The sequence below is a fragment of the Castor canadensis genome, chromosome 5 (genome assembly GCF_047511655.1).
Source record: "Castor canadensis chromosome 5, mCasCan1.hap1v2, whole genome shotgun sequence".
Taxonomy (NCBI): domain Eukaryota; kingdom Metazoa; phylum Chordata; class Mammalia; order Rodentia; family Castoridae; genus Castor; species Castor canadensis.
The window spans coordinates 152944647-152957556 of NC_133390.1; the positions used below are offsets into that span (position 1 = coordinate 152944647).

Genomic DNA, 12910 nt, shown 5'->3' on the forward strand with positions numbered 1-12910 from the left:
TCTTTCCTATTGTCCCCATGCAAAATATTTTATTCCTTTTAAGTCATGCTAATCTCTTCAGAAATGTGCCTTCTTTAGTTCCAATTTTACCTGGACTTTTCTGATCAAACTGCAAGTTAAGACAAAATGTTAGTGAGACCCCATTTTAACCAACAAGCTGGGCATAGTGGTTCTCACTTGTCATCCCAGCTATGTGGGAGGCTGTAGGTAGGAGGATTGAAGTCTGAGGCTGGCTCAGATAAAAATGGAGATTTTCCCTGAAAAATAACTAAAGCAAAAAAGGACTGGGGTGTGGCACAAGTGTTAAGCACAAGGCCCTGAGTTCAAACCCCAGAACCACCAAAAAAAAGAAATGCAGTCCTCTCAAAAGATCTAACCAATTGACACACTTGAAAAGCTGTTCAGAATATGGAAGGGACTACTGATTTAATCTGTTTTGTAATCTATTACAAAACAGATTAAATCAGTAGGAAAGAACATTGTAAAAGGATGACAGAGAATGGAAATTGGTGATACTGAAAAGAAAGAAATTAAGGTGGGTTTGATGGCTGAAGCCTATAATAAGCTCCTATATAAGCTCCTGGGGAGGCTGAGATTGGAAGGACAGTGGTTCCAGGACAGCCCCCACAAATGAAGTTTGTGAGACCTCTTCTCAACCAATGCACACTTGTCATCCCAGCTACAAGGAAGGCTGAGGTTGAGAAGATCTGATTCAAGGCCAGCCTGGGCAAAGAGCAAGAACCTACCTCAAAAATAACCAGAGCAAAAAGATGTGGCGGCATGGCTTAAATGGTAGAGTGCCTATCTAGCAAGCTTGAAGCCCTGAGTTCAAACCACAGTACTGTTAAAAAAAGAGAGAGAATGAAAATATAAAGGAATTAAGTGAAGATTGTTACCTGTACCTCCTTCTGCCACCTTCCCTTCCCACCAGAGTGACAGGGAATCAGACATTTGCTAAATGACACCTTCACCCTGGGGAAAAAAGGTAACAGAAAAAAAAAGACTGAATTTCTGTTCCTGAAACCACCAAAAAACAAACCAAAACTAAATGATGAACAAAATATGTGAAATAATGGTTTTCAATAAACTAGGTATCAGGCAATGAGAAATAGTGATTCTCTGAAAGAGAATGGGAGTAAGGTGGACCCCATGATTGTTCTAGCTTACTACTTGAGAAGGTTTCTGGATGATAGCACAGGGTGGGTATATCCAGTGGGACCGGTACCTTCTCTGAATTAGGAGATATAGCTGGGAGTTCCAGTACATAAAAGTAACCAGAATACTAAAGAAGAAAAATGTGCCAAAGAAAGAACTCCTAAGATCTGCAGAGATTCACCCACCTCCACCTAAAATATTCAGAAGAATATTGATCATTGCACTTAGGTTTGAGGTTTCTACCCAAGGCCAAAGGGAAAACCCATTTGAAAAGAGTTGAGTACATGCCTGATGTGTGCTCAGAGCTGGGGATAGTACCTGTTCCCACCATTTATACTGGAAAAATAAATTCACAGGGTATTGGTAGAATACGTACGAGGGTTTTGTCTGAGTCGTAGGAAATAATCAGCCCTAGACTTCACACCTTCCTGCTAATTCATAAATACCACACCCCAAAGAATCTAAACTACTTGCAGATAATTTCACTGCATCTTAGAACAAAGCATGAGAATATTTGTAGGAACACAAAAACATCTAGCACTTAACAAGATATAATTTGCAGTGTCTGGCAGCCAAAGATTATGATGTTTAAAAGAGGTAGGAAAACAGGATTGATAATGTGGCAATGAATCAATAAAAATTTACCTATAATTGGACTGAGGTTAGGGTTTAGTGATAGAGTACTTGCCTAGCATATGCAAGGCCTTAAGTTCCATCTCTAGCAAACACACACACACACACACACACACACACACACACACACCCCAGACACACACACACACACACACACACACACACACACACACACACACACACCCCAGAGCTGACAGAAATGTTAGTTACAGGCCATTAAAACAGTTATTATAACTCTATTTCATATGTTCAAGAAGCTGGAGGAGAGATTGAGACATAGATATAAAAAGACCCAAATAAAACTTCTAGAGATGAAAACTACAGTGGCTAACATGAAAAATGCATTAGTGAAGATTAATGGCAGATTGGATACCTTAGAAGAAAAGATTAGTGAATTTGATGCCATAACAGTAGAAACTATTCAGGGTGAAGCACAGAGAAAATAAAGAGTCCCCTCCAAATGGAAAGTGCATTAGTAAACTACCAGTTATGAAGCTAGAATTACAATGTTTAACACAAGGATTTCTTTCCATCAATCCTTTCTTAGGAAGCTATTGGATATTGTGCTTTAGCAAATAAGGCAGTTAACCAAGAAAGAGGGGCCAGGTAAGCCATCGAGCCAGATTTATCATCTGAGGGCTCCAGGATGATGGCAAACAGAAATCTCAAAGTGAAAGTTGTAGCTGTGCAGCATGCATGCAAAGCAGCCAGGGCAGAGTAGACCAGGAGGAAGAGAGGGAATTGATGGGTTATTTGATAAATAAGCCAGCAGTTCTCAATTGGGGATGATTTTGCTACCCCAAAACATTTGACAGTGCTTGGAAATATTTTAAATTTGGCTTTGAGGGGAAGGGAAGTACTGTAGGTAACTAGTGGATACAGGCCAGTAATGCTGCTCAGCATTCTGCAATGCCTGGAGGCAGCCCCACACAGCAAATGAATTCTAGCCCCCAAATAGCAATGTTGAGAAGCCCTAGAATAAACAAATTGGGCTAGATAGCAATATTTTTGGCTTTGTGTGCCATATAGTCTCTGTTGCAACTATGCTATTGTAGCATAGAACAGCCTAGCCTGTGCTTTTTTTTTTTTTTTTTCATTTTTCTTTTATTATTCATATGTGCATACAAGGCTTGGTTTATTTCTCCCCCCTGCCCCCACCCCCTCCCTTACCACCCACTCCACTCCCTCCCGCTCCCCCCCTCAATACCCAGCAGAAACTATTTTGCCCTTATCTCTAATTTTGTTGTAGAGAGAGTATAACCAATAATAGGAAGGAACAAGGGGTTTTGCTGGTTGAGATAAGGATAGCTATACAGGGCATTGACTCACATTGATTTCCTGTGCGTGGGTGTTACCTTCTAGGTTAATTCTTTTTAATCTAACCTTTTCTCTAGTTCCTGGTCCCCTTTTCCTATTGGCCTCAGTTGCTTTAAGGTATCTGCTTTAGTTTCTCTGCATTAAGGGCAACAAATGCTAGCTAGTTTTTTAGGTGTCTTACCTATCCTCACCCCTCCCTTGTGTGCTCTCGCTTTTATCATGTGCTCATAGTCCAATCCCCTTGTTGTGTTTGCCCTTGATCTAATGTCCACATATGAGGGAGAACATACGATTTTTGGTCTTTTGAGCCAGGCTAACCTCACTCAGAATGATGTTCTCCAATTCCATCCATTTACCAGCGAATGATAACATTTCATTCTTCTTCATGGCTGCATAAAATTCCATTGTGTATAGATACCACATTTTCTTAATCCATTCGTCAGTGCTGGGGCATCTTGGCTGTTTCCATAACTTGGCTATTGTGAATAGTGCCGCAATAAACATGGATGTGCAGGTGCCTCTGGAGTAACAGTCTTTTGGGTATATCCCCAAGAGTGGTATTGCTGGATCAAATGGTAGATCGATGTCCAGCTTTTTAAGTAGCCTCCAAATTTTTTTCCAGAGTGGTTGTACTAGTCTACATTCCCACCAACAGTGTAAGAGGGTTCCTTTTTCCCCGCATCCTCGTGAACACCTGTTGGTGGTGGTGTTGCTGATGATGGCTATTCTAACAGGGGTGAGGTGGAATCTTAGTGTGGTTTTAATTTGCATTTCCTTTATTGCTAGAGATGGTGAGCATTTTTTCATGTGTTTTCTGCCCATTTGAATTTCTTCTTTTGAGAAAGTTCTGTTTAGTTCACATGCCCATTTCTTTTTTTTTTTTTTCTTTTATTATTCATATGTGCATACAAGGCTTGGTTTATTTCTCCCCCCTGCCCCCACCCCCTCCCTTACCACCCACTCCACCCCCTCCCGCTCCCCCCCTCAATACCCAGCAGAAACTATTTTGCCCTTATCTCTAATTTTGTTGTAGAGAGAGTATAACCAATAATAGGAAGGAACAAGGGGTTTTGCTGGTTGAGATAAGGATAGCTATACAGGGCATTGACTCACATTGATTTCCTGTGCGTGGGTGTTACCTTCTAGGTTAATTCTTTTTAATCTAACCTTTTCTCTAGTTCCTGGTCCCCTTTTCCTATTGGCCTCAGTTGCTTTAAGGTATCTGCTTTCGTTTCTCTGCATTAAGGGCAACAAATGCTAGCTAGTTTTTTAGGTGTCTTACCTATCCTCACCCCTCCCTTGTGTGCTCTCGCTTTTATCATGTGCTCATAGTCCAATCCCCTTGTTGTGTTTGCCCTTGATCTAATGTCCACATATGAGGGAGAACATACGATTTTTGGTCTTTTGAGCCAGGCTAACCTCACTCAGAATGATGTTCTCCAATTCCATCCATTTACCAGCGAATGATAACATTTCGTTCTTCTTCATGGCTGCATAAAATTCCATTGTGTATAGATACCACATTTTCTTAATCCATTCGTCAGTGCTGGGGCATCTTGGCTGTTTCCATAACTTGGCTATTGTGAATAGTGCCGCAATAAACATGGATGTGCAGGTGCCTCTGGAGTAACAGTCTTTTGGGTATATCCCCAAGAGTGGTATTGCTGGATCAAATGGTAGATCGATGTCCAGCTTTTTAAGTAGCCTCCAAATTTTTTTCCAGAGTGGTTGTACTAGTCTACATTCCCACCAACAGTATAAGAGGGTTCCTTTTTCCCCGCATCCTCGTGAACACCTGTTGTTGGTGGTGTTGCTGATGATGGCTATTCTAACAGGGGTGAGGTGGAATCTTAGTGTGGTTTTAATTTGCATTTCCTTTATTGCTAGAGATGGTGAGCATTTTTTCATGTGTTTTCTGGCCATTTGAATTTCTTCTTTTGAGAAAGTTCTGTTTAGTTCACATGCCCATTTCTTTATTGGTTCATTAGTTTTGGGAGAATTTAGTTTTTTAAGTTCCCTGTATATTCTGGTTATCAGTCCTTTGTCTGATGTATAATTGGCAAATATTTTCTCCCACTCTGTGGGTGTTCTCTTCAGTTTAGAGACCATTTCTTTTGATGAACAGAAGCTTTTTAGTTTTATGAGGTCCCATTTATCTATGCTATCTCTTAGTTGCTGTGCTGCTGGGGTTTCATTGAGAAAGTTCTTACCTATACCTACTAACTCCAGAGTATTTCCTACTCTTTCTTGTATCAACTTAAGAGTTTGTGGTCTGATATTAAGATCCTTGATCCATTTTGAGTTAATCTTGGTATAGGGTGATATACATGGATCTAGTTTCAGTTTTTTGCAGACTGCTAACCAGTTTTCCCAGCAGTTTTTGTTGAAGAGGCTGCTATTTCTCCATCGTATATTTTTAGCTCCTTTGTCAAAGATAAGTTGCTTATAGTTGTGTGGCTTCATATCTGGATCCTCTATTCTGTTCCACTGGTCTTCATGTCTGTTTTTGTGCCAGTACCATGCTGTTTTTATTATTATTGCTTTGTAATATAGTTTGAAGTCAGGTATTGTGATACCTCCTGCATTGTTCTTTTGACTGAGTATTGCCTTGGCTATTCGTGGCCTCTTGTGTTTCCATATAAATTTAACAGTAGATTTTTCAATCTCTTTGATGAATGTCATTGGAATTTTGATGGGAATTGCATTAAACATGTAGATTACTTTTGGGAGTATAGACATTTTTACTATGTTGATTCTACCAATCCATGAGCATGGGAGATCTCTCCACTTTCTATAGTCTTCCTCAATCTCTTTCTTCAGAAGTGTATAGTTTTCCTTGTAGAGGTCTTTCACATCTTTTGTTAGGTTTACACCTAGGTATTTGATTTTGTTTGAGGCTATTGTAAATGGAATTGTTTCCATACATTCTTTTTCCGTTTGCTCATTGTTAGTGTATAGAAATGCTAATGATTTTTCTATGTTGATTTTATATCCTGCTACCTTGCTATAGCTATTGATGATGTCTAGAAGCTTCTGAGTAGAGTTTTTTGGGTCTTTAAGGTATAGGATCATGTCGTCTGCAAATAGGGATATTTTGACAGTTTCTTTACCTATTTGTATTCCTTTTATTCCTTCTTCTTGCCTAATTGCTCTGGCTAGGAATTCCAGTACTATGTTGAATAGGAGTGGAGATAGTGGGCATCCTTGTCTGGTTCCTGATTTTAGAGGGAATGGTTTTAATTTTTCTCCGTTAAGTATAATGCTGGCTGTAGGTTTGTCATATATAGCTTTTATAATGTTGAGGAACTTTCCTTCTATTCCTAGTTTTCTTAGAGCTTTTATCATGAAATGATGTTGGATCTTATCAAAGGCTTTTTCTGCATCTATTGAGATGATCAAGTGGTTTTTGTCTTTGCTTCTGTTAATGTGGTTTATTACGTTTATTGATTTTCGTATGTTGAACCACCCCTGCATCCCTGGGATGAAGCCTACCTGGTCGTGGTGAATAATCTTTTTGATGTGTTGCTGAATTCGATTTGCCATTATTTTGTTGAGGATTTTTGCATCAATGTTCATTAAGGAGATTGGCCTATAGTTCTCCTTTTTGGAGGTGTCTTTGCCTGGTTTTGGGATAAGTGTAATAGTGGCTTCATAAAATGTGTTTGGCAGTTTTCCTTCCCTTTCTATTTCATGGAACAGTTTAAGGAGGGTTGGTATCAGTTCTTCTTTAAAGGTCTGATAGAATTCAGCAGAGAATCCATCAGGTCCTGGACTTTTCTTTTTGGGGAGACTCTTGATTGCTGCTTCAATTTCATTTTGTGTTATAGGTCTATTCAGGTGATTAATTTCCTCTTGGTTCAGTTTTGGATGATCATATGTATCTAGAAATCTGTCCATTTCTTTTAGATTTTCAAATTTATTTGAATATAGGTTCTCAAAGTAGTCTCTGATGATTTCCTGGACTTCCATGGTGTTTGTTGTTATCTCCCATTTTGCATTCCTGATTCTACTAATTTGGGTTTTTTCTCTCCTCATTTTAGTCAGGTTTGCCAGGGGTCTGTCGATCTTGTTTATTTTTTCAAAGAACCAACTTTTTGTTTCATTAATTCTTTGTATGGTTTTTTTGGTTTCTATTTCGTTGATTTCAGCTCTTATTTTTATTATTTCTCTCCTTCTATTTGTTTTGGGATTTGCTTGTTCTTGTTTTTCTAGGAGTTTGAGATGTATCATTAGGTCATTGATTTGGGATCTTTCAATCTTTTTAATATATGCACTCATGGCTATAAACTTTCCTCTCAAGACTGCCTTAGCTGTGTCCCATAGGTTCCGGTAGGTTGTGTTTTCATTTTCATTGACTTCTAGGAACTTTTTAATTTCCTCTTTTATTGCATCGATGATCCATTCTTCATTAAGTAATGAGTTATTTAGTTTCCAGCTGTTTGCATGTTTTTTGTCTTTACTTTTGTTGTTGAGTTCTACTTTTACTGCATTGTGGTCAGATAGTATGCATGGTATTATTTCTATTTTCTTATATTTGCTGAGGCTTGCTTTGTGCCCTAGGATATGATCTATTTTGGAGAAGGTTCCATGGGCTGCTGAGAAGAATGTATATTGTGTAGAGGTTGGATGAAATGTTCTGTAGACATCTACTAGGTCCACTTGATCTATTGCATATTTTAGATCTTGGATTTCTTTATTGAGTTTTTGTTTGGATGACCTATCTATTGATGTTAATGGAGTGTTAAAGTCTCCCACAACCACTGTGTTGGCGTTTATATATGCTTTTAGGTCTTTCAGGGTATGTTTGATGAAACTGGGTGCATTGACATTGGGTGCGTACAGATTGATGATTATTATTTCCTTTTGGTCTATTTCCCCTTTTATTAGTATGGAATGTCCTTCTTTATCTCGTTTGATCAATGTAGGTTTGAAGTCTACTTTGTCAGAGATAAGTATTGCTACTCCTGCTTGTTTTCGGGGGCCATTGGCTTGGTAAATCTTCTTCCAGCCTTTCATCCTAAGCATATGCTTATTTCTGTCGGTGAGATGAGTCTCCTGTAAGCAACAAATTGTTGGATCTTCTTTTTTAATCCATTTTGTCAAACGGTGTCTTTTGATGGGTGAATTAAGTCCATTAACATTAAGTGTTAGTACTGATAGGTATGTGATGATTCCTGCCATTTAGTTATCTTAGTTGTTTGAAGGTTTGATTGTGTGTACCTAACTTGATGTTACTCTCTACTGTCTTGCTTTTTCTTATCCTGTGGTTTGGTGCTGCCTGCCTTTTCATGGTTAAGTTGGGTGTCACTTTCTGTGTGCAGGATCCCTTGCAGAATCTTTTGTAATGGTGGCTTTGTGGTCACATATTGTTTTAGTTTCTGCTTATCATGGAAGACTTTTATTGCTCCATCTATTTTGAATGATAGCTTTGCTGGGTAGAGTATCCTGGGGTTGAAGTTATTTTCATTCAGTGCCCGGAAGATCTCACCCCACGCTCTTCTTGCTTTTAATGTTTCTGTTGAGAAGTCTGCTGTGATTTTGATGGGTTTACCTTTGTATGTTACTTGTTTTTTCTCTTTTGCAGCCTTCAATATTCTTTCCTTAGTTTCTGAACTTGTTGTTTTAATGATGATATGTCGTGGAGTAGTTCTATTTTGATCTGGTCTGTTTGGTGTCCTGGAGGCCTCTTGCATTTGTATGGGAATATCTTTCTCTAGATTTGGGAAATTTTCCGTTATTATTTTGTTGAATATATTACGCATTCCCTTCGCTTGCACCTCTTCTCCTTCTTCGATGCTAGCCTGTGCTTTAAGTGAGGTAGTTAGAAAAGAGTTTAGGATTGATTTGTTTAAAAAAAAAAAAAAAGTATAGGATTGACGAAGTGGCTCAAGTGGTAAGAGGGCCTGCCTAGTAAGCATGAGGCCCTGAATCAAACCTCAGCCCCACCAAAAAAAGAAAAAAGAAAAACAAAAGTCTGCAAGTGAAAAAAAATGAAGTTACTGCTAAGAAAAGCAAAAATAAGAAGGCAAGCCAGGCACCAGTGGCCCATACCTATAATCCTAGCTACTCAGGAGGCAGAGATCAGGAGGATCTTGGTTTGAAGCCAAGCCAGCACTGGGCAAATAGTTTGTAAGACTCTATCTTGAAAAAAATCTATCACGAAAAAGGACTTGTGGAGTGGCTTGTGTGGGAAGAGCACCTGCCTAGCAAGTGTTCAAACCTCTGAGTTTAAACACCAGTGCCACCACAAAAAAAAAGAAAGAAAGCAAATAACAATGTGGTATGTAGTTAGCCTGGAGTAAGCAGTATAAATAATAGTGATGTAACCAAAAAGGTGATATCATGATATAAGAGTATATGTGTGTACTGTGTAGAGAAAAAGTGTGGGAATGGGGTTGAGTGTAGAAGGGCTGCATCTTTGCCATAAGTTAGTCTTTAGTTTCTAAATTGATGGGAACATACATCAAAAAGAAGATGGTAAGTGCTTTAAGTGTTGCTTCTGAGTAGTGAGACTAGTGGAGGATTTGTGAAAGGTTGGCGTAGGAGATTAAAATTTTTATTATAAGCCTTTTGTCCTATTTGATTTTTAAATCATGGACATGTATTATTTTAATTAAAATTACAAAAGCAAAAATACAGGCTGGGTGCCAATGGCTCATGCCTATAATCCTATCCATTTGGGAAGCTGAGATCAGGAGGATTGCAGTTTCAAGACCCTAATTCAGGTGGGGGACCTTGAGGGAAGGAAGCTGGGCATGGTGGCACATGCCTATTATTCCAATTGTAGTGGGAAATGTAAAATAACAGGATCACAGTCTAGGTTAACCTGTACAAAAAGCAAGACCCTGTCTCCAAAATAACCAGAGCAAAAGACACTGGAGTTATGGCTCAAGTAGTAGAGCATGAGCCTAGCAAGTGTGAAGCCCTGATTTTCAAACCCCAGTACCACCAAAAACCAAAAATCAAACAATCACATAGTATACATGTGTGTATATGCACCTGTTTGTTTGTGTTTTTTTGGTTGAGGGGGCTTTAGTGTACTGGTGATTGAACTCATGGCCTCACGCTTGCTAGGCAGGCACTCTGCCAGTTGAACCCCACCGCACCTGTGTATGCATGCATGTATTGTATGTATATGTATAAATACGTATGATTGAAGATAATCAAAAGATGTACTAAAGGTTCTGAAAAATAGTTTCCTTGAATGGGAAAGCATTTATTAATATGTATAGATTCTAATATAACTTATAAAATTGTGATTATTCTAATCACACTGAGTTTATACCAAGAAAATAGTTTCTGAACATCAGAAAATAATTCTGATTGTCCAGTTAACATTTATTTAATTATTTCAATGTTTTTGCCCTTTGCTGCAGTTGCGGGATGTGAGCTTGAATCTGTGGAATGTCTACAGCAAGATGGATCCTATGTCTCTGGAGAACTTGCTTTCAGAGGTAAGGAGTCAAACAGTATTTAACTTACAAATATTACAATCAGCTCAGTTATCCACTAATGATACTTAATTTGAAGAAAGGCAAAGTACATTTTAGTTTGCTTTACTCAAAGACTAGAGCAGTTTCTTCCTAGATTATTGTCTTGAACTCTTTGTGTAGAACGAAACCTGGAAAAGTGATACTACCTCTTCCACTCTGAGGAAACATCACCTGAGTTAAAAAACAAGGCTTTCCACCTGTTCAGGGTCTAAAGTTTCACCTGAAGACATTCTTTCTTGCCTATAATCCTAACTTTTTAGGAGGCAGAGATCAGGAGGATCACAGTTCCAAGCCAGCCCATGCAAATAGTTCTCAAGACCCTACCTCAAAAAACCCTTCACAAGGGGTTGGAGATTTAGCTCAGTGGAAGAGCGCTTGCCTGGCAAGTGTAAGGCCCTGAGTTCGGTCCCCAGCACCGGAAAAAAAAAAAAAACCCTTCACAAAAAAGAGCTGGTGGAGTGGCTCAAGGTGTAGGCCCTGAGTTCAAGCCCCAGTACCACAAAACAAAAAAATACTTTCTGTGAGATCTGAGTAAAACAATGTAGAAGGTGTTTTTTGTAAGATGAAAAAATTAAAAGATGGAGTAGGGCTTAAAGGAATCGAGGATTCAAGTAGGGGAGAGAAACTTGTTCTGTAAAGGGCCGGTTAGTAATAGTTTTGGCTTGGCATGCCATGTGGTCTCTGTTGCAACTTCTCTGCAATGCCATTGTAGGACGCAGGGACCCAGCTAGACAATGTTTAAATGAATGGGTGTGTCTATGCCCCAGGGAAATTGTGTTTATAAAAATATGTGGCCCTGCCCATCAGCTGTAATTTGCCAACTCCTTGGACATTAATTGTTCATCTGAACTTTGAAAAAAATTTCAGAGTAGGGGGAGCGATTTGTAACAAGAAAGAAGATGTAGGAATAGGTACTATGACAAGCAGCTCAATAGTGTCTCCCAGTAGACATGGATGGATGGATGTGCATGGTCATGGGCTTGAGTGTCCAAAAATAAGTTGGGCTTTAAAAAAATTGGTAAGCTTTAACTGCTGAAACCTTTGTGATGTGCCACTAACTTTGTACTACCGTTTTAAAGTAGAGTAGAATAGATTGTGTTTACTGTCATTTTTCATAAGCAACAGTAATTTTTAAAAAAATCAGTGGGCACTGGTGGCTCACATCTGTAATCTTAAGTTCCTCAGAAGGCTGAGACCAGGAGGATCATGATTTGAGACCGGCCTGGGCTAATAGTTTGAGACTCTTATCTTGAAAATAATCAGAGCAAAATGGATTGGAGGTGTGGTTCAAGTGATAGAACACCTGCTTTGCAAGCACAAAGCCCTGAGTTTAAATCACAGTCCAACCAAAAAAATAAAAATAAAGGAAAATGAGAATACCTAAGACTGATACATTAGAAGAGTGCACAAAGAAAATTAGAAGCGTTCTCTCCCCCTCCATTCGCCTTTTTCTCTCCCATTCTTTCTTTTCCCCTTTAATCTCTACCTCTCTCTGTTTTCTAACACAAAGTCTTCCAGGATCATCTTGAATTTTTTCTGCCTCAGACTTGCAACCAGCCATTTCTCTAAGGAGCCTTCTTTGTTTTAATGAGGAATAATATTTAGACATCATGATCTGAGCACTAGATATGTTTCATACTACTATGGGGATATTGGTTCTAGGGCTTTTGAGTGGATAGAGTGAGGAAATACAGTAAAACAATAAGAAGGAAAGGAAAGGGTATAATCTCAAAAATTGGGACTGGGGTTGGGTACCGGTGGCTCCTGCCTGTAATCCTAGCTATTCAGGAGGTGGAGATCAGGAGGATTGTGGTTCAAAACCAGCCTGGGCAAATAGTTCAAGAGACCCTATCTCGAAAAAACCCTTCATAAAAGGCTGGTAGAGTGGCTCAAAGTGTAGGCCCTGAGTTCAAACCCCAGTACCACAAAAAAAAAAAAAAAAATTAGGACTGGGGGTGTAGCTCAAGTAGTAGAATGCTTGCCTTGCCAAGTGTGAGGCCCTGAGTTAAGTACTACCAAAAAAAAAGTAGTTTCCCTGGAATGGCAGAAAGTTTGAATCTATATATTAAGAAAGGTACACCATATCTTAAAGAAAATTGCCCCAGGATTATCAACACTGAGAACACTGAGACATACCCTGGTTAAATTATTAGACTTTCTACCTCCCAAACCAAACTAAAAACCCAACAATGAAATACTTTGGCAGCCAGGCACAGATAAAAAGGGAAAATTCCTTGAATTCCTCTACTATAGGAAAAAAAAAAGTAAAGCAACGCTTATAATATTCTCAAGAAAAAAAATACATCTATAAA

At 38.9% G+C, this 12910-nt stretch overlaps 1 protein-coding gene across 3 annotated transcripts in view; it reads left to right on the forward strand.

Moving 5' to 3' along the window:
• Dnaaf9 (dynein axonemal assembly factor 9) overlaps positions 1-12910 on the forward strand; it is a 130493-nt gene that overhangs the window by 32987 nt on the left and 84596 nt on the right. For all 3 annotated transcript variants that reach the window (XM_074074429.1, XM_074074430.1, XM_074074431.1), the window contains exon 7: positions 10482-10559. In XM_074074429.1, coding sequence (XP_073930530.1) covers positions 10482-10559 — 78 coding nt within the window. The remainder of the gene's footprint in view (positions 1-10481; positions 10560-12910) is intronic.